Source organism: Rhododendron vialii, chromosome 3a, assembly GCF_030253575.1.
Source record: "Rhododendron vialii isolate Sample 1 chromosome 3a, ASM3025357v1".
NCBI classification, from domain to species: Eukaryota; Viridiplantae; Streptophyta; class Magnoliopsida; order Ericales; family Ericaceae; genus Rhododendron; species Rhododendron vialii.
Window position 1 is genome coordinate 28,736,321 of NC_080559.1, and position 26,043 is coordinate 28,762,363.

The 26,043-nt window shown below is 36.8% G+C and overlaps 2 protein-coding genes and 1 non-coding gene across 3 annotated transcripts; 1 reads left to right on the forward strand and 2 right to left on the reverse strand.

Annotated features, from left to right (window-relative positions):
• Positions 1-21: 21 nt before the first annotated feature.
• Positions 22-3,979, reverse strand: LOC131319641 (rRNA 2'-O-methyltransferase fibrillarin 2-like). Its single transcript, XM_058349999.1, has 7 exons — positions 3,837-3,979; positions 3,410-3,735; positions 2,445-2,540; positions 2,242-2,319; positions 1,961-2,137; positions 556-624; positions 22-374 (listed from the first exon to the last, which is right to left on the reverse strand). The coding sequence occupies exons 1-7, from the start codon at positions 3,850-3,852 to the stop codon at positions 198-200; spliced, it is 939 nt and encodes a 312-aa protein (XP_058205982.1). The 5' UTR covers positions 3,853-3,979; the 3' UTR covers positions 22-197.
• LOC131321434 (small nucleolar RNA snoR60) lies at positions 1,115-1,185 on the reverse strand. Its single transcript, XR_009198480.1, has one exon. It is a non-coding gene; the product is annotated as a small nucleolar RNA snoR60 (small nucleolar RNA).
• Positions 3,980-23,601: 19,622 nt separating the features above from the next.
• LOC131321316 (uncharacterized) lies at positions 23,602-26,043 on the forward strand. Its single transcript, XM_058352313.1, has 3 exons — positions 23,602-23,618; positions 23,681-23,767; positions 25,620-26,043. The coding sequence occupies exons 1-3, from the start codon at positions 23,602-23,604 to the stop codon at positions 26,041-26,043; spliced, it is 528 nt and encodes a 175-aa protein (XP_058208296.1).

Genomic DNA, 26,043 nt, shown 5'->3' on the forward strand with positions numbered 1-26,043 from the left:
TTTTTCACATTCCAAACGAAGTTACTAAACTAGAGTTTCACATTGGAACAAATAAATCCTGTTTGACAAATGCGAGAATAAATAAGGCGCAACAAAATAACCTAAAAACCGATACATTCCCACTCATAAGAAATTTCAGACATCCCATCAGCTTCTAGTACCCATGCTGTTGAGGAAAGGAAACACCGCACTGCTATTTAGGAGGCTGCTTTCTGTTTCTTTGGCGCGCGGTATGCACCAACCACACAAGCATGATCCCGCTCAAAAGGTTCAAGAGTGACCTGTTCAATGGGCTTGAACTGCTCGGCCTGCAGCTTCTTCACCTCCTGCGCAAATACTGCTTCAGCAGGAACAGTTGAGTCGATGCAGTTGGCCTTAAGACATTGGAAAGAAACAGAAAATCAGCACATAGAGAGCTCATAGGAACATTTTAAAGATAACCAACAACAAAAGATTAACAAAAAAGGTTTTGTCAATTTCACATGTCCTGTAATATTTGATCTGTGTAAGTGTTGTCAATGGAAAAGTGATGCACACTAATCCTAACTTACAAACCTTGATTGATATTACAAAATGGCCTCCAGCTTTCAGGAAATATGATGCATTCAAGGCTAAGATCCTAGCCTGCAAAGGAAATGGTATAAGCAAAAAAATAAAAGCATAATACATAGAGGAAGTCTGGTAAGAAACTTCATTGAAGAGTCTGTTTTAAAACTTGTTTGCTTCTCTGTGTCCAATATTTTGAGAACAAAGATGACATAATTGCAGTAGCTCAATAGAAGATTGAATCGATTAGAGCAATTTAGCAACGTATTGGACACAGAAGAGGATTATCAGCAAAGTGAAGTCCCACAACGCAAAAAAAGTCAGAGCTTTGATCTCACCCTTACATGCTCAGGTTGAACTGCAATTCTAGTAAGTAAGCAAGCAACTATACAAGTCAGGAAGTGAAACCCAATATATTGATCACATGATATATATTCATCATTAATAATAGTGTTCACGCACTATTGGATAACAAACTTAATAACTATACAAGAGGCGGTGATAGGTTCATTAAGGGGTAAAATTACAAACATATTATCAAACCATATCTATAAGCCATATCTACAAGCGCATCAGAAACTCGGTTTTGCATCACTCATGATGTCTTGAAGGGGAATCCGAGTAACTCATCATATGCAGGCTGATAACAAAATTTTCAAAATAAATATATGCAAAGGAAAGTAAAATAAAATAGAATGGAATCTTTGAAACCAAGTTTTAGTCAAGTTCAAGAAATATCAACAAGATTACCCCAAAAAGGAAACTCAAAAAAGAGGGAAAAAAAAATATCATCAAGAAGAGGAGGAACAAAATACAATCAGAAAATTTGAAAAGCCATGAATTCCAAATGCACTATTGTTTACTTGAAAGGGTCACACCACCACGCATGCAAAAATACAAACATAGTTCCAAAACATTAGGCTTTGCAACATGAACTTAATTTTATTTAAGAACCTAAAGCATACAGTTTAGCTTCTGTGAGCAGAAGCAAGAAGTGGGGATACCTTCACCAAGGAACCCTATAGTAGGGGAAAGCAAATATCTTACAAGAAAACAAGATTAGGAAATAAAATTTAAGATTATAAACTATATGCTATTGCGGAAAAAGAAATGTCGATCAAATTCTTAATGAGCATTAAAATGGTGAACCAAGAATGTATCAATGTTCTAAAAGTCGTTCGGCGCTAGTCGGTCGGTCAGCCACCTTCAAGCGATCGGCAATTAACCGGTGCATATTCGGACCTAATCGGATAGGCGCCGCCAACAATTAATCGGCAATTAATTCCTTGTTTTAGAACACTGGAATATAATGGGTGAAACCCTCTCAAACCATCACCAAAACCCATCAGATATTGACTTACAATATCCTTTAGCAGACAATTTCACTCTATGACGCTAGCAATAGAAAGCAAACCTGATCAGGCTGAGCAACATCGGAAAAGATTACGTCAACCATGCCCACCAGCATCCTGTACTTGGCTGGATGTCTAGCATCTTCAATGATAGGTATAACATTTGTTCGCTTCTTCGCCATGTTTACCAAATCCCTACCACTTCTATGAGAAAATTCCACTGCATAGACCACTCCATCCTACCAATAAAAGAGAGCAAGAGAAACATGGGAGAGAGAAAATCAATAACTGCAGCTCCCGGTAGGTAATAGATAGAGGAAACAATAGCTCCAGGATTACTTACAGGGCCAACAAGGTCTGACACGTGAGATACAGTGGTTCCCGAAGCAGCTCCAAGGTACAGGACCCGGGCACCAGGCACCTTGTTTGAATATGAAGAAAGGCAATTAGATCCAAGCACCGATCAATAGATAGTTTATAACTCACAAATGCCTACTTGAAGATCTAAAACTTAAGGCAAAATAAACAAGAACCAGACAAACTTACAATCCAGATATCATCAACTCCACCGAGAATCGCAGCACACAACTTAGAGCGGAAAGGGTTCCAGACCCTGTACTCAGTCTTGGTTCCATCCTCATTCTGTGGGAGAAAAAATGACTACATGCATCAGGAGATATATTACTTGCAAAGGTTATGAATCTATACCCATAGGGCCATACCAAAGGTACCATCTCGGACAATTGCAAAATTAAATTTTCCAACGAACAAAAACTCAGCAATGCAAAATTACTAATCAACAACTACGACATTGCAAATCGATAGCTACAACATTGCAAAACACCAACTTCAATCGCACTTACGAAGAACCAAGTTACAACAAACCAAGTCGCTGACCGATAAACTCTTTGGCATGCAAGGGCTTAGCATCTTAAACGGAAACCTTAAGGCTTAAACCTTATAAGTCAATGTTAAGGGTAATATAAGTTAAAAAGCACTAGTACAATATATAGTCCTTAAAAGCATCGAGGAAAAAAAAGCGAAGATTCCCTGAAAAACTAGAATCGGTTCAGAAAAACTTATACACAAAAACCCGGGGAAAAAAAAAATACAAAAGAGTACATGACAAACAAATATTAAAGCACAATCTTTTTCATAAGAAATGATGTAATGATAGCTGTCATGGCAAGAATCAAAAGTGCAGCCTCCTTTGACTACTACAGCAGACTTGTGAGATAAACCAAAAGATCTCTTCTGCCTCAGAATAAACTTCCCTACTAAATCCAAATTCTAACACATTTACTGTAGTGCTTCACTCCATTTAACATTTTCATTCTATTCAACCAGCTTCCTAAGCCCACAAATACTAGGGTCAACAGACTCAACACATATAAGCTTCATCCAAAATACTAATTACCAAAATCAATTAGATCAAAAATCTCGACACAAATAACCTACAGCAGAACCGATTTGATATCGAAAGCCGGAAAATATACGTTACTCAAAACTACCTGAACAGAGATCCTCTTCTCGTTATACACGGCTTCACCGGGAACCAAGTTCTTAGTACAAAGCGCATCCTCTTTCCCATGAGCAACGAACACTCCCTTATGCCTATGCGCGTCCACCACTACCTTGCTCCCTCCCTTCATTCCTCCGCCGCGGCCGCGACCCCTCCCCCTATCGCTGCCGCCACGACCGCGGCCTCTCATCGTGCTTCCACCTCTATCGCCGCCGCCTCTCCCTCTGCCTCCGCCTCTCCCTCTGAAGCCGCCTCCATCGCCTCTCCCTCTGAAGCCGCCTCCATCACCTCTCCCTCTGAAGCCGCCACCACGGCCTGAAAAAAAAAATTCAACAAAATTCACGCAAATTAAAGACTGTTTCCAAACCGATGAAAAATTAGGAAGAAGTAGTGATTTGGAGTTGAAGGATGCATACTCAATGGGGGTCTCATGTCTGCAAAGTAGTACTTGGAGTGATTCAGTAGTGGAGATTAGAGAATATCGGTCTAGAGAGAGAGATGAGGGTAGAGAGGCGACGGAACTTTAGAAGGGTCGCGAGGGTTTTTATACTGGGGGAATTAGGGTTTAGGGTTTTGTCAATTTTGCAACTTGTTTAGGTGACGCCGGTGTGCACAAGGGTTTTAGAACGGACCAGTAAGGAAACGACAGCTCACTGTGATGTGGCATACAGTTGCCCTACTTGATGGCAATAGGATTTTGATGGGGCGGAGGCCCAACGTATTTTTTTGGGCTTGGGTTGAATAAGTTAGGGTAAGGCCTAGTTTCCCGAAAGAAAAAAGAAGAAAGTCCGAGGCTCTGGGCCTTTTTCTGTTTTGTTATTTAAATTTTTTTCGCATCTGTTAGATTTATGTCAAATTATTGTGTTTGACTAGATTGTCTCGACGAGACGAGATGAGCCAAAAAAATAAGACTTCAACTCAATTAAGAGAGAGAAAAGAATAGACGTTCATCTATTGATTTATTTATTTTTTTATAACACATAAGGATTCTTCTATTGATAAGACGACCAGTTTCCATAGTAAGTTGTAATTCTCTCTTTAAAATAGGAGACTTGAAAACCAAATAATTTGTTTTAATATATGTTATTAGATAATAAACAAATTATATGAACATGATAGAGATACCAAAATTTATCCCTATCAGCCCAGAGCAGTAGTTCAAGCAGTCATGTGTGGGCACTTAGGTAAGTTTGCAAAGTCTATGGTTGAAGTCGTTTTCAAAGTCTATGGTTGAAGCGGTTCAAAAAAAAAATGTCTATGGTTGAAGTCGAAGGAATGACATTTCTCTGGCTAACCTATCACAGCACATCCAACGGTTAAGGTCCTGGCTGGCATCCGAGTACTTGATATACGGCGCTCCGTTATTTAAATAAAAAATGATACGCCCACCGCATAGAGGTTGTGAACAGCCCGCTACAATTATCTCATATTTCAAAAGTATTTTGGATAGTCCGGATTGAAAATGGACTATTACCGGTAAGAGTTACTTATTAACGGTCAAAATTTAAAAACAATCTCAACTATTGATTACCGAGACAAACGGTGAGATTAGGATTGCGATGAAAGTGTGTGATGGGTGTATCACCGTTATATTTAAATCGCCCAAAGGTGAAGAAGGTTACAGTTACTTCTTGTGACATCAAGCCGTCTACAGCCAGCAGCCCCGTCACCATATTATTCGATTTCACAACTTGCTAGGAGTAGTGTACATTTCAATTCCAAAAAAAAAAAAATTAGAGAAAATCTTTACTTTTCAGTTTTCGGAATAGAAAATCAACTTATTTTTTCGCTTGGTTAGTTTACAAAATTTTCCCACTAGATTTTGAAAGTAGTGTTGCACGTAATGTCATTCAACTAAAAAAAAGTATGAATTCCAATAGTGAGTTGACGAAAAGGGGAAAAAAAAAAAAAAAACCCTTCAAAGTGCAAATCAAGCAAAACAGAGTATTAATAAGTCTCAATTAATTAAAATTTCAATTATTCTCTTAGCAAATACTCCAACATAACACCGTTTAGAAGTATATAAAACATTTGATTTCAACATATACTTACAAATAGTAATTATTTCCTTCATAATCATACGTCCAAGCCAGCTTGCGTCGCCACCGAGTTATAAACGTTCTACTAAATACTATTTTCTAGTATATTCGACCCTATGGAAAGACCCACTAGGCCCCCTCCAAAACAGCCTACAGATAAGGCCCCAATCCGAAAGACATATAAATTCATTAAGCCCAATCCGGTCTTGTACTTTGGAATTCTTATTGTAATTTGCAACTTTTGTGGTTTTAAATTTTGATTTTTTTTTACCGCATATATGTATCTTATCGAATTATATTTCTTGAAAAATATGAAAGTGTCCTTTTTGAAAATTCACCAGGGCTCCAAAACAACTCAAAGCTGGCCTAGCCTTGATCGAAAACGTATAAAAGTGACTACACAAAAAAAATCTAATGGACAAAAATTCAACTGATCAATTGATAAATTTTTGTAAGAATACATCCATACAATATTTTTACGACTTGATGCTCTCATAGTCATGGGGTTAGTAAATGAAAAAAAAAAAAAAACTAGAGCCTTGTAGTCTAATAAATGCCGCGTTTTATTTGCAGATTATAATTGATTAAGCGAAAAAGATGAAATTATATGTGTGAAGATGAAAGGAGATATGTGGAGCCTAAAGGGTACTGTATGGTAGACGCTCTACTGAAATTAAATGTTTACAGGCGTCATGTAATTAGAGCGTCTACTGAACAATACTCTAGTTTTACCTGCATTAATTTCTCTATTCAAGAGTATCAAAGAACTATGCTCTTTCCCTTTTTAAGTATCGTAAGTTTAACTTATTAAATAGACATCATCATTACACATTTCACGTTATTTTTTACCTCCACTTTTACAAAATTATCCTCCACTTTTATCCATCAACTCTTTTCCCATAACTTTTCAAAAGGACAAAAATCATAATTGTATAAACTTTTGCTTATTAACTTTTCAAAAAAAAAAAATACTAATTATTAAGGGACCGACAGAAATATTGGAATACTGGCTTCTTGGGGATCGAGGGAGTATCTTTTATAAGAAAACTAGTTAAATGGAAGGTCACTCTATTCAAGCCAACTCCAATTCAGTACTCTAATTTTTTTTTTTTAAAAAATAACAAACTCACTCTAAACCACAAACTTAACATTTTATTCTAAAATCTAATCATTGTTCTTGAACTTTTATTAGCAGTAGTTAACATTAATCATATTTTCAAAGGTAGTATAAACATAGATTATGAATGATTCTAGTTTTAGGAAAATTAAATGCACTAATACTCCTTGGATTGATAAATAAAATTGGATCTAAATATACCGTAATGGAAGGAAATTTTTAAACCTTTTTCATAATTTTTACTGGTAATTACTTGTATGTTTTTGTTGGATTGGATATATATCATGGGGAATCAAATAAAGATCATATGGAGGAAAGACTAGCTATAAAAATATTCTTGTAGAACCAAAACTTGCAGTTCCAGTGATTTCCCACTCAACAAACAGCTGACTACCTCATATCGAAAACACGTGGAGTTCTCAAGGAATAATAATTAAAAATAAAAATGGTAGAATTGCTTGAATTTTTTTTTTTTTTTTTTTTTCAGACGATAGAATGTTATGGGTTAGTTTTTTTAGTTGTTACAACGGGGTCTAACACCTCCTCCATGAGGACTCGAACTTAGGTCATTTTCCTTCAGAGGGAAAATAAGGAACCAACCGTGCTATGTCGCTTCGTGGTTTTTGGAATTGTTTGATTGGCTGACTTAGGTATTGAATTTTAGTCGTGAATTCAGTGGAAGTGGAACCGCACCTTTTTTTTTTTTTTCAAATGTGAGCAGTTGTATTCGATTGTGAGGCGAAAGCCTACACAAGAAAGAGGAACCTCATTAGGGCAAATGGGCATCCACAGACCGGACAAACCATTAAAAAGGGCAATCAGAACACAGTATGTGCAGTCCTATTTCAAACTCACCTAGCGAAATCAGGTTCGCAGAAAATAAAAGTATAAAACTAATACCAAGCACATGAACCGCACCTCCAGTTGCCTATAATTGGATGAAGAAACTCAAGAAAGTACGTATCTTTGTCCATTGAGTCCCCCACATTTTTTTTTGATATAAAAAATTACGTGCTTCATAGAGCATCACAAACATTGAACTGGAATTCAGGGAGGTTAAGAAAAAAAATTCACAGACTCATTGAACTTGAATTTAGGGAGGTCAATTTTTTTATTTCACAGACCTGAATTGAGTTTTGAAGAATATAAAGTAATACAGATCGAAAAGATTTGACACCATATTTGTTGTGTATAAAATTTGACATTAGTTAGCAGACGTTAATTCATCCATTTGACATGACATTTTTAATTTGAGATTAGAGAATTTCTTTTATCATTCTGATCGCATTGCAATTGTGGAACTGGACTCAGAAAGAACCAACAAAAAAACCCGAACAGAAACATTAATGTAATTCTACTCCTGTACAGGATTGCTAGGGAAAAAATTTTAAATACAATTTTGAATATAATTGTGTTTATATGGAGTCGTTTAATGTACACGAAAATGATTCTAAATACAGCGTGTCTGCAAAATTGTGTTCCCAAGATTTTTCGATAAATTGCACCAACTTGCTTCAAATGTTTAAAAATCACATGCGTTCTCTTTCTTTCGAGAGTTGATAATATAATAAATGAGGCTATCATTCATTGTTTCCAAAATATAATACTCCGTAAGTCTTTGGTGCCAATTGTAAAGCAAACTTAGATTATTAGTGTAATCTATCTTATAAATAATATCTTATCTTAATATCACTACACTTTAGATTAGGATATAAAAAATATTTTTGACCCTACTAATATAAATTTTTGGCTCCACCTCTGCATATCATTGTTCTCCTTTTCATCGCTATGTGGTTATCTCAATTGTAGACCATTTTTTTTATCGGCAAACAAAAATTTATTAAAATTTTTTGATAAGGATACATCAAGTTAGATAGGGGGAGGGAAATCCAGGGCTAGTAATAATAAACTATGATCCGAAACAAAGACTCGCTTTCTACAAAATAACGCTAGCTTTTGCTTCTCTCTACTTTTCCACCATTAGGGCCCGATTGGATGCGGTATGAGTTTTGGGTGTATTATTTATGAAGGGAGGATAAAATAGTAAGGGGTATTAGTTAAGAAATGAGGACCCACATTGATGTGATATTTATAGAAGGTGTATTAAAAAGTAAATGGTTTGGATGATGTATTAGAGAAGGAGGATAAATTAATACTTGGTTTGGATGAAGGATAAATTGGGTGTATGATGTAAAAAGCTGTCAAATGACTCATTTGCCCTTGTGCAGTGTATAATTTGATTATTTATTACGTTAAACATATAATTATGAAATCCAACTTTTAATTTAATTTTTTCACAAATAATCAATAATAAATTCGTTAAGTAATATAATAATATTTAAAAAATCATTTTTTAAACATATAATTCGTTTTTTAAATTAGTTAAATACCACCCACATGTTTCCATTTTTATAATAATATGAAAATTTTGTTTTTAAAATGGGTTATTATATTTTGTTTTATTTCATTAATATTGGTTAATTTCATTATAAATAGCATTCATTATTCCTATCTCATCCCACAAATCTCCATTTAAATATCTAGTTTTACATTTTTGTTTTTTTTGCATCATTTGAATGGCACACCGGGCTTGGAGCGAGTAGGAGGAGGAGATGTTGCAATTCTATATACACTCTTGTTTAGCAAAGATTTTTCATATTGTTCATGTATTTTTTTTGTAGCTGAATCCACGAGTTAGACACATGAGGGACACGCAATTTACCAATAAAAATCATTTGTCTAAAAAAAGAGTTATAGTAATGATCCAATGAAGAAATTCAAAATTAACAACTCGATTCCATTCAAGAAATAAACAACTCGTGTCCATTCACAAAATTTTACTCTACATAAGACAATCTTCATTTCGAAATTCTCAAACTTATACTTACACCTTCATTCTGAATCGAATAAAATGTGCCAACAAAATACAACATATGAAACCTAAGAAAAAATTGCAATGCTTCATCCTCTTCTTGGTCTTCCATTGCTTCTTTTTCCTGTAGGACTCGGTGGCGTGTTTGGATACGTATCGAACAGTTGTTAACATTTGGCTTAGATAATTTGTAAGTTCAAGACCACTTTTTTAAGGACTAGTAGGCTGCAACATTAGTGCCCAATTTGACCTTCTAATGTTGCCCCGTCTAAGTCCTCAACACGTCTTTGAAAAATTTATCATCATAGCCAAAAAAAATCTAGATAAGGGCCCGGTTGATACATCAAGCACAATCTTGGACACAGTTTGGAACCCAAAATGCATTCAAACATTTAATTTTTTGAACAAAAATCCTGATTCACACACGACAGTCAATTTGAACAAAAAATCAGCCATAACAGTAGCAGCACCAGATTTTGTAAAAGGTGTATCCTATTTGGACACAACAGCAACACAAACACCTCTTTGGATGCTAAAACCACAAACACACCTACTAGAACACACACACACGTACACCTGCTCAAATCCCTCAAAAAATTGCACTAGAACAATCTCCAATCCCTATTAAAACTGCAGTTTGGACACACACACACATAGAGCAGTAGCAGCAGTTGCACTTGCATAGCAATGTGCAGTAAAACTGCATTCAAACCTCAAAATGTTTGAACCAAAAACCTGCTGCACACACAACAATCAATTTGAAAAAAAACCTTGCACACTGCATGCCGAAGTGTAACCCAAAACTTTCCAGAACAGCAGCAACAGTCCAAAAACTTTCAGCAGTCCAAAAATAACAGCAGCAGCAACAACACAACACAACACAACACAACACACACAACAGTCCAAAAACAGGTACCAATGCAGTTTGAAAGCAACCTTAGGCTCACATCAAATATCATCACTGCCAAACCCACAAAACAGCCTTCTACATTGCAGAAAACAACATGCAGATCAAGAAAATAGGTTTCTAAACCCATAGCTAGACTGGATTGAGCTTAGAAAATTTAATTCGGGAATCATAGGGTACTCACGGCTGCATCTAATGATACATCGCCATGGTATCTACCTTAATTAATAATAGAATTGATTCATCATTGCCCATAAATAAAGAGAACACACACATTCATGCCCATATACCTATTTTCTGAGTTTAGCATGCTGTTTTCTGAATTTAGCATGTTGTTTTGTGTCTAGTGGCAACCACATACAGCCCTGCTGATGCACACACTCACAACAACAGGACGGTCAAATATATCTAAATCAGAGGGGCAGCCCAAAAACAGTCCAAAATCACACCCCAACGATGCCCGAAAACAGTAGCACACATTGGATGAGGCGCGCACACGCACACACCCATCAGAAAAAGCATGCTCAAATACCTGCTGTACACATAAGCTTGAACCAAAAATCTGCCCCACTGGTTTTAAATCCAAAGTCACTTGAGAAGTGGGATTATGATATCGGCAGTACCTAACATGTTTTTTTGTGCCTTTTGGCTCAGATTACTTAACATCATAGCCAACTATATAACCTTTTCATAACCCATAAAAACTGCAGAAAAATGCATAACACAATACTTAAACAGCAGAAAAGTGCATGGTAAATGCAGAAAACAACACTTAAACAGCAGAAAACTGCATGGTCAATGTAGAAAATATCACTTCATAAGCAGAAAACTGCCCTCCAACAGAACAGAATAACATGGTAACAGCAGAAAACTGCCCTCAAATAGAACAAAATAACATGGTAACAGCCGAAAACAACATTGTCAATCAAATTTGGCTCAACTTTTACAACATCATAGCCACTTGTAACACACACTCACTTAACATAGCAATTGAAACACCAGCAGCAACAGCACAAACAGAAAGCTAAGCTAGTCATAGCCAGACCATATCCACTAGGGGTGATACCGGTCTGGTTTCGACCGGTTTGGGTGTATTTTTCGGTCGAAACCGGATATCCGGTTTGAGATTTTTAGAAACCGGAACCGGTTGAGATAAAACCGGTCCGGTTTCGACCGGCTCAACCGGTTTTGGTCCGGTTTATCCGGTTTTCATTCATGGGGCATATTTTTTGCTCAACACATCAAAAAATTCACAATTCAACCCATAAAATATCAACCAAAAATTTATAATTCAACCCTTTTTTTTGAGCTCAACAAAAAAAGATCAATTTTGAGCCCAATACATAAAAAAAAACCCATAAAAACATAATTAAGCCCATAAAAATAGTTTTTATATAATAAATATATTTATTAGACCATTATACACCTCAAAATATCAACCAAAAATTCATAATTCAACCCCTCCCCTATGTTATATATATATATATATATATATATATATATATATATATATATATATATGTATGTATGTATATATTATACATATATATAACCGGTCCGGTTTCAACCAGTTTTTAAAACACATAAACCGAATCGAAATTATTTTTTCGGTTTATAAAATTTTATAAACTGGAACCGGATCGAAATTATTCAACCGGTTTTAAAAATCCGGTCCGGTCCGATTTTTTCGGTTTCGATCGATTTTCCGGTTTCGAGTAACAGCCCTAATATCCACCAATATATGTCAAACCACCTATCTTTAGGCTCAGAACAAATATCATCATAGCCAATCCACTAATTTTACCAACTAACCTGTTGTTCATGGGGTTTTTTAACCAACAAACCACTGAATTTTCAATCATCAACCAAGACTTAACTTGGACAAAAAATCTGCCTTTTTTTTAACCACAAAACCTGCACTTTTGAACCAAAAACCTGCTGCACACACAGCACTTAACTGAGCACACACACACACAGCCTGCCAATTGCATGGTAAACCCAGAAATAGCACAAAACAACAAGAAAACCCATGAACATAGCCTGCAAAAAGGGTACTCAGAGCTGAAAACTTTTTTGGGCTCAGAAAATATAAATTAGGAATCATAAAGGTACTCATGGCTGCATTTAATTATACCCCGCCAAGATATCTACCTTAATTATTCATTAAATTCATTCATCATTGCCCAGATAAAGGTACTCATGGCTGCATGTAGTTGATTTCTGGGTTTGGCATGCTGTTTTCTGCAGTTTAGCATAGTGTCTAGTGCTAAGTAAAACCTGTGATACTTGCACTTTGCACTGGATTGCAATCACACACACACACACACACACACACACACTGTCTAGTTGCCAGCAAGCACAACTAAAAAATGATGATGGCTCAGCAAATATAAGTTGACAATGAAAATGGTACTCATGGCTGCATTTAATTTTACCCCACCAAGGTATCTACCTTCATTAACAAGTGAACTCATTCATCATTGCCCATAACCTGTCATGCAAATATTTTTTCCGTTAGAATCTCACATTTACCAAAAGGTACACCAAATGCAACAATACATAACATCATCGAACCAAAGTTTAGTGTCAAAAGATTACAAGGTTTAGTGTCAAAAGATTACAAAGTTTAGTGATTACACATCCATCGGCGCTTAATTACACAAAAAATTGGTACCACTAGTTATAAAATTACTTAGTTACACAAAAAATGCCAACCCTATTTATATCATTTGCAATATTGGCCTCTTCAAAAAATAGGTACCAATATTCTCACTCTTGGCCACTTCAAATTGGTCCATAGATCTCACCATTGAGGATGGCCTCAATATATTCTTGTCTCTCCTGCTCTTTACACCCATAGAAGTTGTCCACCCTCTGTTCCTCTTCACAAATAACAACACTTAACTTGAATTTTTGTGTAAGTGTGATATTAAGCTTCCCGAGCTCGTTCTGAACGTTCTATCGACGTTCTGATAGGTATCGTTCATACCCAACTGAGTTCACCATTGCCCCCATATGGCTAGAGGTATCCTTCAGAAAAGCATTCATGTTTGCATGGAAGGATTCTTCCTCCTCACCCATTCTTGTCCTATTTCTCCCCTTCTTAGGAACAGGATTAGCCGGGGTCGAGGTCGGTCGGGGAGTGGTGGTCGGGAGTGACCTATGCGGTGTGGAGGCCGGAGGTGTGGAGTTCGGACGTGTGGAAGTAAGGGTGGGAGTGGAAGGGGTTTCATTGAAGAATGAACCGTCGAATTCTGGACCAAAGTGGAGCATGTAAACATCATCCGGTCCACCAAATACATCCGGCATTGCCATTTGCACCGGATCCTCCGCACCCTCCCCCTTTGCCCTATCCTTTCCAAAGAGGACAACCTAATCATCAAACATTGGGAATGGCTTTATGTTCATGCCTTTGGCCTTTTTTGATTGGGCCTACACAAACATTGTAAGTTATTAGTACGAAATCTGATGCATTAACTATCAAATAAACCATTGATAGTTACCTTTTTGTACTCCGCCCACACCGTTGAGTCATCGACCAAAATGCGTTTGTTGGTATGGTCCCAACTCATCCCACTAAGACCAGTTATGTCAAGTATCTTATGGTATGTTTGTTTCCAATACCTTACTTTTGAGTCGATGTGGGGGTTGGCCTTAATGTGTGCATCTGGCAACAACTTTGTCAACTCGACCTCACAGTGTGTGAAGAACCCGGGTCTAAACCCATTTTCAGCAGGCCACTTTCACTTTTCAGAAAGCTCATTGATCATAACCTTGAGTAAGGTATACTCTTCCACTTGCCTCTAAGTCTTACGGGGCTTTTTGGAAGGACCTTCAATTTCAACAAGTTCGGGTTCTTCGGTAATCATTGCTGCCAAGTGCATTCAAGTAGTACAAGGTATATAAAAGGAGTATGACATTGAATAATGACTTCGATTAACTAGGAAAGCTGGATGTCGCAATACAAAAGCATTGAAAGTTACAAGATCATAGCACACAACAATTACTAAGTTCAATTACAAATACTTCAAACACGTATTAATATACAAATGTCTCAAATATTTTCCATAAGTCTCCCACCATTGCCTAACCAATTGTTAAACATTGCGGTAGCCAATGCATCCCTCCCCGCAGTCCATTCATTGGAAGCCTCGACGGTACCAATGTTGTCATCAACCTCCACATTATGTAGATTGTCTTGTTCCCATTGCGTATACTCGGCATCAATAGGATCGTTCGGCATCTCTCTCTTAATGAGGTTATGGACAAGGCAACAAGCTGTCACAATACGACATTGAGTCCTTATGGGGTAATAGGAGGCACATTTCAATAGTGCGAATTGCATCTTAAGAACACCAAAGCTTCTCTCAATGACATTTCTAGCTTGGGAGTGTTTCATGTTGAAGTACTCCTCTTTCGTAGCCGGGACGCCACCTTGCCTCCAAATGTTAATGTGATATCGTTGGCCACGGTACGGTGCTAGAAAACCATCCCCATTTGTGTAGTCACCATCCACAAGGTAATAATGTCCTGTAACCAATGGAAGTTACGACATTGACTGCGGAAAATGTAATGGACTCAAAAGAAAACATGAACTTAGAATTTGAAATGTACCATGCGGGACTTTCAAGCCAGTGGGTCTTGTAATGGTATTGTGAAGAATTCTAGAGTTTGTGGCCGAGCCTTCCCAATCAGACAATACATAAGAGAACTTTTGATCTCGAGTACAAACATCTAAGACATTAGTAGAGATCTCACCCTTCCTTGACCTATACCGTGGCTTGTCAACTGCCAGGGGATTAACTGGTACGTATGTCCCATCCAAAGCCCCAAGAAAATTCTAGAAGAAATTATGAAATAAGTGAAGTGAGAACTTATGGGGAAGCGTACTTATGGGAGAGTTTATGATTGAAAATGAAAGAAATAGCATTCATTGAATTCGAGTGTACCTGAAACCAACTCCATCTACTGTCGTGGTAGTTAGGAGGAATAGGCTCGGGCTTTTCTAAGAGCATGTTGTAAAGCCGCAAGATGGCTTGAAGCACGACATTGAAATGCCTGCTTACTGTTTCACCCGATCTCCAAAACTCATATTTCGTACGCCTCTGCTTTGTATGGTGTGAAATGATCCACAAGAAAATGGCAACCCTCTCCTCAAGACATACGTAGCGTGAATCCCCTAATCCAACACCTCGGACTAAAAAGCACAACCTCATAAATGTATGTCTATTCACCCTTAACTGATCGTAGCAATCACTTTCATTACCCCTCACAAGCCTATTGAGGTTATCTACTTGGGTTTGGTAAAAGTTCGGATTAAGAGACAAGTGTGGACATGGACGTCGTTTTGTGGAGGTGATGAAGAAGTAGAGGCAAAACACAGCCAATGTAGAACTAACAAAGGCGAATAACGCCATGATTGCCATTTCGTTTCTTCTTCTCCTTATTTGGGTCTTGTTTAATCTTGTCATCCTATCAACCCTAAAGAACAATAGCCATAAAGCAGAGACGTTCAATAGGTGAGAAACAACTCGCATAAAGTTCTATCCTAAAATATAGGACGGTCAAATATATCTAAAACACAAACCATCTAAATTTGGGTATGAGATGTGGACATTTTAGTTCAATGAATTATTAGCATAAGCTTGTTTCTATATTCAACTCTCAAACTACCCAAACTAGTTAACCAACTATTTGCATCAACACATAGCTTTGTTTCTTCTCTCTCATCTGTCAGCAAGATACAATCAAGACACTATTTTAACTTATATATGAAATAACAAATAAGGTGCCCGATTCGATGCAGCCTTAGCAAGGGGGATAAGCTTATCTGCCCAGATTAGCACATAAACCAAGGTTTGCCGTTTGGCAGCCCATTTCAATACCGGGATGAGTTATGCCTGGGACTATTTAATCCACCCAAGGGGGGAATTAATGGGCAACATCAACCTCAGTTAGCGCTCTCTCTCTCTCTCTCTCTCTGGGCAACATCAACCTCAGTTAGCGCTCTCTCTCTCTCTCTCTCTCTCTCTCTCTCTCTCTCTCGTTTGTATGTCGTTAGGCACGTATGCCTCAATATACATAATTAGTAAATACCCATATATGTATACTAGTTCAGAATCTACAAACATGCTTGCACATGGAAACACAGACTCAATGAGTTACTAAAACATGAAAAGAAGAAAAAAACAATAAAAATTAAAGGAAAAAAGGAAAAGGAATTACAGAGCAAGATGAGGGAAAAAATGCAGTTGATGCTCAATGTGGCTAATGCTCAACTTGTTTCGTCAACTATGATCAACTGAAGGCACCAAAACCTTTACCTGTACAATGGAGTTTAAAATGGACCTAAAAAACAAACACATCTTGCCCGAACCAGGCAACCTAATCACAAAAGGACACTACTAACCATATCCAAATTTTTCTTTAATATGTTTTCCAATGCAGAATGTTGCCATTAATAAATACTAACAATTTTTTTCAAAATGACAGGAAAACTACAATGGGAACCAAGTTATCAGTGATATACATGCAATGCAACGGTGACAGTAAAACTAAGAAATAAGAAGTATCTGGTACAAGATTATTGAGATACAAATTTAATTACCAAATTTCAAGGAACACATCTCTTTCTCTCTTCTTTTTTATTTTTTTGTAATGAGCACATCTGTTTCTGTTAGTATATACAGAGTTAGACGTATATATTGCAAAACCAGTTGATGCTCAATATCAGGAAATCCTAACCAAAAAATGGCATAATCTACTGTTTTCTGGTTTGCATGTTCTGTATTCAAGTAACAGTAGATTTTTTTTGGGGTTTACAGTTGTTCTCTGGGATTAACAGAAGAATACCAACAAATCAAGCTGAAATCAACAAAAACGAAACCATAATCAAGTTCATATACAAGAAATCTAACAGAAATCGAAACCCTAACTACAAATCGAAATCAAAATCAAAAACCCTAATCACAAATCACAAATAACAACAGATCGTTCCTGCTAGTGTAAATCAAAATCAAGAGCAGGTGTATAGCTTACCAGAATTGTGCAAGAAATCGCTCAAAATCACCACCAAAATCACACAGAATCGCACAACAAAAGACAGCTTTTTTGCGTTTTTGTACAGTGTGAAAGGAGATAAAGCGACCGAGAATGAAGAGGGGGATTAGGGAGGGCAGAAAGGTCAGAAAATCAGCTGTATACAGCCGGATTATCTATTGCTCGGTCCAGAGGTTTAGTACCTCTTCCACCGTATTGGGGTGAATACGCGAAGAAGGGGGAGAAGCGAATACAGCTGCAAAATAGCGATGCCAAAGCATCCTAAACCAGTCCCATCACCCCTTATCCGGGGTTATAAGTGAATACACCCGAGATATACTGGATCCAATCGGGCCCTTAGGGTTTGTGTTGGGGGTGCAGCTGCCTCCTACTTCCACCTCCCTCCTCCAGCAGGACAAACTGAATCAACCAGTTTGGTTGCGAAATTTGTTGAAAAATCCAGATCAAACCGAACCGATTTTAACCCATTCCTTCTACGAGTCCATCAATAAGCAGCCCAAAAAGCGGATCAAAAAAAAAAAAAGCAGCCCAAAAAGGTTAAAAAAACAACAACAACGACTATTCGAGTCAACCATGTTTTAGAACGCGTGTCCGGCCGTTGACGGCGTGAGGCGTTTCTTCCAATCACCCAATAATTCATCGACACGTAGTTCTCTGGCGAACCTATCACATCATATCCAACGGTTGAGGTTCTGGCATGCGAGTACTTTGATTTACGGCGCTCCGTTATTAAAATAAGCCCAAAGGTGATGACGGCTCTCGTGACATCAAGCCGTCAGCCGTCTGCCGCCGGTGGGCCCGCCAGACCATATTCTTCGATTACCACAACTTGCTGCTACTCCTACTTTTCAAAATCTTTACTTTTCAGATTTCCGAATAAAAAAATCCAACGTTTTTTTTTGAAAAATGATTTTGTCAATCCTTTTTTGTTAACGTCATTTTCCTGCAAGAAAAATACACTTGCAAGGAAATGTCGTTATTAAAAAAAAAAAGTGGCAAAATCAGCAACTTTTTTTTTTCATTTTGATATTTTACCAAATTTCCCCACTAGATTTTGAAAGTAGCGTTGTGCGTAATGTCGTTCATATCATTTTTTACCTCCATTTTTACAAAATTATCCTTCATTTTTATCCATCAACTCTTTACCTATATATTAACTTTCAGAAAGACAAAAATCGTAATTGCATAAACTTTTTCTTATTAACTTTTCAAAAAAAAAAATTTACTGTACTTATTAAGGGTGGCAGAAATGGAATACTAGCTTCTTATTTTGGGGATGGAGGAAGTATCATTTATAAGAAAACTAGTTTTGAAGGTCACTCAATTCAAGCCAACTCCAAATCATCACTCTATTTATAAAAAAAAAAAAAACTCACTCTAAACCTCAAACTTAACATTCACTTCTAAAACCTAATTATTGTTCTTGAACTTTTATCAGCAATAAGTTAACATTAATCATATTTTCAAGGAGTTTTTTAAGTCTCCCTTTCAAGGAGTTCTTAAATATTGAATCTCACTAAATTAGAAAATGGTTGAATCCCACTAAATTAGAAAATGGCTGAATCCCAGTAATTTAGGAAGTCAATTTATATGCACATATGGATATCTTATTAAAAGGGTAAGACAGGTAATTCACCATCTGAAATGATGAAAACATAACTCCGAAAAATGGGCGGGATGAAAACTTACGTGGCATGACCGATGAGGATGAATATTTAAGTCTCCCTATTTTCAAAGGTAGCATAAACATAGATTGTGAATGGTTCTAGTTTCAGGGAAATTAAATGCACAAATACTCCTTGGATTGATAAATAAAATAGGATCTTACTTAATAAATACCGCAAAGCTTTTTCATAATTTTTGCTAGTAATTATGTTATTGTTTGGATTGGATTGGATATATATCATGGGGAATCAAATAAAGATATGTAAATTGATCAACTATTATATTAAAGATCATATGGAGGAATAATAATTTACATATCTTTAATTATCTATCTACAAGTAAAACAATATCCTTTTGGAACCAAAACTTGGCGTACGTTCCAGTGAATGGTGAGGGCCAGCGATTTCCCACTCAACAAACAGCTGACTACCTTATATCGAAAACACGTGGACTTCCCAAGGAATAATAATTAAAAACATAAATGGTAAATAGTTTTTTTTTTTTTTTTTCCAGACGACAGAATGTTACGAGTTAGTTGTTAGGTGTTACAACGAGAGTCGAATACCTCTTCCATGAGGACTTGAACTTAGAACCTTTTCTTTAACGGGGAGAGTAAAGAACCAACCACGCTAGGTAGTGTTCTGAATTGATTGGCCGACTTAGATATTGAATTTTAGTCACGAATTCGGTGGAACCGCACCTCCAGTTGCCTATAATTGGATGAAGAAAAAGAACTTTTAGAAAATGAAGGTAATTTCAAGCTCAAAAATCATGTGTTTACGCAAATAATTTTCCTACCAATATAGATCTTGTTTGATAGATTTCATTGAGATCTTTTAAACGGTGTAAAAAAAATTGAAAAATTAATTTTCATTTTTGTTATATATGAGCTTAAAATTATCTTCTTTTTGAAAAGAAAGGTTTAAAAAGAAAGCGGAACGGTCAGCCATTGACATTTCATAAAGCATCTCCCACATTGAACTTGAATTTAGGGACTTGTCAAAAAAAAAAAAAAACTTGAATTTAGGGAGGTCAGTTTTTTTATTTTTTTTAAAGAGGTGTTCCACTTTCTTTTTAAAAGTTCTTTTTGAAAAATTAAAGAAGGTAAATTCAAGCTAAAAAATCATGTGTTTACGCAAATAATTTTTCTACCAATATGGATCTTATTTGATAGATCTCATTGAGATCTTTTAAACAATGTAAAAAAAATCAAAAAATTATTTTTTATTTTCATAATATGTGAGTTCGAAATTACTTTCTTTTTGAAAAGAAATGTTTAGAAAGAAAGCGGAAAGGGGACTTGAATTTTAGGGAGGTCAATTTTTCCCTTTTAGAGACCTGAATAAATTTTGAACAATAAAGTAATAAAAGATTTGACACCCTATTTTGTTGTGTATAAAATTTGACAGGAGTTAACCGACGTTAATTCATTCATTTGACATAACATTTTTTTAATTTAAGGTTCTTGATTGGAGATTTCCATTTATAATTCTGATCGCATTTCAATTTTGGAAGTGGACTCGGAAAGAACCAACAAAAAAAACCCGAATAGAAACATTAAGGTAACTCTACTCATGTACAGGACTGCTAGGAACAAATTTTCAAATACAATTTTGAATATAATTGTGTTTAGAGTGGTTTAATATACACGGAAATGATTCTAAATACAATGTGTGCGAGATATTATGTCGCTAAAAATTTTGAATCCTTAAAAGTGAAGAAAAATATTAGAAATAGTCCAATGAGCTGTAATTAAGGTCGAAAAAAATGTACTCCATATTAAAATATGTACAAAATGTATAAAAGTATATTATTAAGAATTGAAAAAATTGCTTTCCGGTATGTGATTTTTTGACATTTCCTTTCACTGAGCTGTCAATAAAATACTAACTCGTAAACAACTTCCCAACACAAGCATATAGATAACAGAAAGTCTACCTCTACTGCTCTGTTTTACCGCTCTCGATTTCATCGTTCAAAAGTGTTTTGCACAGTTTGGATTTTAAAAGACTCTTTAAGAAAAGAGTTTGTCCGGATCATTGACTGTCTAGATGGACGGTAAAATTATGCCCTGCGGTAGGAAGAGCGGTGAAACAGAGCGCCGCGCATAAATAAATTGACATATTCAGTGTTGATATCAAAGACAGGTGGCTCCAGTTAACCTGTACACAACTCTCTCTGTCCCCATCAAAAACCTCTCAAAGATCCTGTCAACAAGAAGAAGTGTGCATTTCGTGTGGCCCTAACGTCGTGTTTGTGCGTGCGTTGCCACCCACGCCTCCCAAAGGCGCGTGCAAGCCTCTTTCTTTCTTTCTTTCTTTCCTTTTAATGGAATCCAACACAGAGAAGAAGAGAACTATCCATCCAATTCCTAGTCAATTCACATTTTTTAAAACAAAAAACAACGTAAACCAAACAGGGCTCCACATCCTCTGCGCAAATATACCATTTTGCCCCCCGGCTCGCGCGAGTTTTTGGCTGATTCGCTTTTTCTGTTAGGCCGTCTCCACCAACTTCTCGTAACGGACGGCTTTTTTTTTTTTTCCCAGAAAAAAACCCGAAGAGAGTTCATACTTGCATGCACGTCTTATTTCACTACCCGCGCTCAATTATTTTCCCCGTTACAATTCGAGCATTTGGTAAACGACCTTTTCTCCTCGTGAAAAGGGACTGGGCGGTCTTGTCTCGGGCCCTTCCTGAGTTTATTATGGTGGTCAAGACCAGGGCCGGCTCAAGATTTTCGAGGGTCGGAAGCGCACTCTGAAAATAAAGTCTATACACGTTTTTCTATTAAAAGAAATCAAAATAGCAAATTCGAAACAAATAAAGAATATGTAATTGCTATGGAATTCGCCTTACTATTCCAAAGTTCAAACTAAAGGCACACACGCATTTCTATTAAAAAAGCTGGACTTTTACGCTTCTTAATGATATAAAGTGTTGTCTAATACAATCTCCAAGCAAATAAATCTAAACTGCATTCATTTCAAAGAAGGTTTTATTTTTCTATTTTTTACACCTGCCAAGCTTGTGAAGGCGATAAGTTTGCTTTACAGTTTTATACAGTATTTGTTTCTATCCCACGTTGATAGTGTAAGAAAGAGGACTCTTTTAGCTGCTATAAATATGCATTTGGTGGATCTAGCACACCTATGAGTAAGAAATGCAAGATGGCTCTTTTGTTTCTGATGTTGTGCCTAACACTTCGGTGGGTGAATATTGTATAATCATTAATTCCGAACATAACATATATATGGGCTCTACCGTAATTCTGGGGCCCTTGATTAGGCTTCAAATGTGGGGCTAGAAGCAGCCGCTTCCTCGGCTTACCCCATGAGCCGGTACTGTCAAGATCATTGATATTTTAGGGTCTTAGACCTCGCCGAGAACATTAGGCATGTTCAAATTTCATATTAATCGAATATCGTTGAATATATTTTTGAAACACATTTCTCTCGGAAAAAAAAATTGGTTCATAAAACATTGTATGACACTGGATAAAAATATATTCTCCAGAGCCAAATATGTTACAATAACACATCGAAAGACATCCGATAAGCGTGATTTCTTGTGTACCTAATGTTCTCGACGATGTCTAAAATTTCGATTAAGTTGTCTCGATCATCAAAATAGACCTAAAAAAAAGGCCTGAAAACGACCCGTACAAGACCGTCTCAGAGGGCCGGAGAGGATCCCATTCATTTCTGTCGGCACCCACCCATGCTAGGAGTAGCATTTGGAGGTTAAAGATGAGGATAGAGTGATCAGGTGAACCAAGAAGAAAAGTAGACATGAGAAGGTGTCTGTAACGAAGACAAAAAAGTAGGTGCACATAAACAAAAGCTTTCCCACCAACAGGTACCCATCAAATGACAAAAATGCCCCTGGAGCAAGATTATATACTATATAATTGGTTAGTTACAACTTAGGTGGAGTATTGGGTACGAAGCAAGCTAGAGTGACAAGTTTTTGGAGTTTTATTAAGGGAATAGTTAGGTAACTTTGGAGTTAATAAAAGAGCTTTTTTTGGGGGGAGAAAAGGATTTGTGTGGCAGAGGGAGAGGTTGGGTTGGGTTAGGCATGAGATAAGTGAGAGCACAATTTTTCCTCCCATGCTTGACAGGTGGGTCAGTGAGTATGAAAGACACTTGTTACTACTATAATGCCTATTCGTAGGATAGGAAATTGTGAGTGGTGGGTTTTCCGATAGTGTTTTGGTTGCTAACCAATTCTTCCTGGGTTTTGCCTGCACGCAACCTTTACTAAGAAATGTCATCAGTTACCTCATGAGTTGTGGGGAATGGGAAACACGGTAGTGCACCAGCAGCACTACACCGTGTAGTATGATCAATCCGGTCGTCCGTCTCGACACGAATAGCTCAGATCTATAGATACGAACCATCTATTGTTCGGATTATAACATAGTGCACTGAAGCAAATATGTTTTAACTAAAGCTACCCTTACTGTTCTTTTGATCAACCTAGTAAAAATCACCCATATAAATATATAATGATATAAGCCATGTACGGCTATTTTCTGTAAGAGTTAGCAAGTAGAACTACAAATACTACTCCATTTTCTTTTTGCTTGAAATTGAAAGATGTTACTGCATACTATCAAAAGTTTTAACCCTTGAGAGTAACACTATGGATCTCGCAGTATTTGCTCACGTGAGTTCCGTTATCTGGTAAGAATCTGTGTGCCGCATGTTATTAAACCTTGATAAAATTGCCCATTCAACGACAAACCATAGGCTACATACTTTTTTTGCTTCTTCAATTACGTAATATAATTGTAGCATCCTATCTTGATAAGTACATAATAATCCCACATTGGTGGGTTACCAATGTAATATGGGATATATAAGTAGAGTTTCACTATCTATATGTGCCTTTAGTCTCTCTCCTGTTGAGAATACTCTTTGCGGCTAAATCTTTAAAAGATTTAACACATGTTTTGGTAGTTCATTTCCATTTTGCATTTTAAATTTGATGGAGAATTTGATTTGATAGATTTAAATTTGATTCATACATTGACATGATCAGGATTTAGCAATTGATGTTATTAGTTGGTGTTGTCAATTGAAGCAATATTACGCCATGTTCACTCGTGCCTTCAGGCACAGACAGACATTCGCTAGCTCGGTTTTGAGTCGCGCGATTAGGCAACAACAAATTTTCAAGGAGGACTGGAGCAGGTTGTCACAACAATTGTGCTCCTTAATTTAAATAGGAAAAGGTTACATATACCCATTTAGCACCTAAAATTTACTCCATTAAAAACTATTATATTATTGGTCTCGAAGTTCGCATTTACTAGAGTGGGTCCCATTATCTTGTATGTGATGAGTAAGAACTAGTACAGAACATGAAAGTGGGTTCCATGAATTATGTATCCTAACATTTTCGATTACGAAATAACCCAACAGGGTTCTAAAGGAATGGAGAGCAGAAAAGGATTATGAGGAAGCAAGTGTACATATATATATATATGTAGGTATTATGGGATTTTAATATGTGGTACCCCTGGGTCCCAATAAATGTTGTCATTTCTCTTTCTTTGTGTTGGTTGCTACTCCCATGTCCAATAGTAATTGCCTTTGTCCATTTATTCCCTCATTTTTAGACATCGCAGTCAGAAAAAAACAAACCACTCACTATAATACACAAATACACTCTATTGTTTTCCCACTCAATTTGCTGCACTGATCACTCTGTTTCATGATTGATGACAATGTCCAACTTGAGTTTTAGAGACTTAACCTTGCCTCACTTTTTTTTTCAAGTGTATAAAAAATGGACGATTAATTAATTAAGATTACAAATTAATTAACACACCGCTGACATGTGCCATCTACATTAATGTTAGTCCTTGTAATGCGTATAATAAAGAGATGATAATAACTAAGTGATGGACAGCAATTTTGGTACGTAGGAGTATTTCCGTGTGTGTTAAGTACTCACGCCTCTGTTCGGATTGTTGAGTTTTTATTCTTTTTTACACGCTTGAGTCGTCATGCTTTTTCTATGTATAAACGAGAAACTTCTTTCCATCAAACGTTTGTTTCTTCACACCATTCTCTTTCAAGTTAAAATGCTTAATGTTAGCTGACCCCCTCATCAAAGAGCAATATATACGAAAAAATGGAGTGTTTGGATCGAGCACCTACACATATCGGATATCATTGATTCTCACGTAAGCACTCTTGTTTTTTTTTTTTTTAATAGAATTTTTGGACGGCTAGGATCGGCCATCCGGTGGCTGGAGTTGGCCAGGCGCAATTGTCGGTCCATTTTCGATATGGTACCCGCCGGTACCAATAGCTTTATAATGGTCACTATCGTACGTCCTTTAGAGTGGGAAGCTTTTTAGTTATAATCCAACTTGAATAAGTTAAATCAGATCCACCAGCAAGTTGGCCTACGGAGGTAGATAATGGAAAGGCACAAGCAGATTTTTTTTGAGTTTCTAGAGACTAATGTCAAGCCTTTCCCTACTTATCAAGTGGCTTCTTCAAATTCTGATACTTTGGTTTGAAGGAGACATGATGAAGGCATGATAAAAATTAATGCTGATGTAGCGGTATCAAAGGTAACGAGCACTATTGGAACAGGAGCAATTGCTCGGGATGCGAATGGCTCCATTTTGGGAATCCTTATTAAGTCATATGAAGGTCTCACCTCTCCACAGCTTGCGGAGGCTATGGTAGTTAGAAATAGTATGAATTTGAGTGTTGCTTTGAATGTAGGACGTGTTCTCATTGAATCGGATGCGGAGTCGATCGTCCGAAGCTGTTCCATGTCGAAAGATCCACCCTTTGATATCGCAGTTTTTGTACAAGATTGTTTAACATTGAAGGATTCGTTTCAGTTGTGTGAATTTAGTTTTGTCAAATGTGATTGTAATAGGGCTGCACATGCTTATGCAAAGAAAGCCATTTCTTGTAGTTTGTCTGATCTGTAG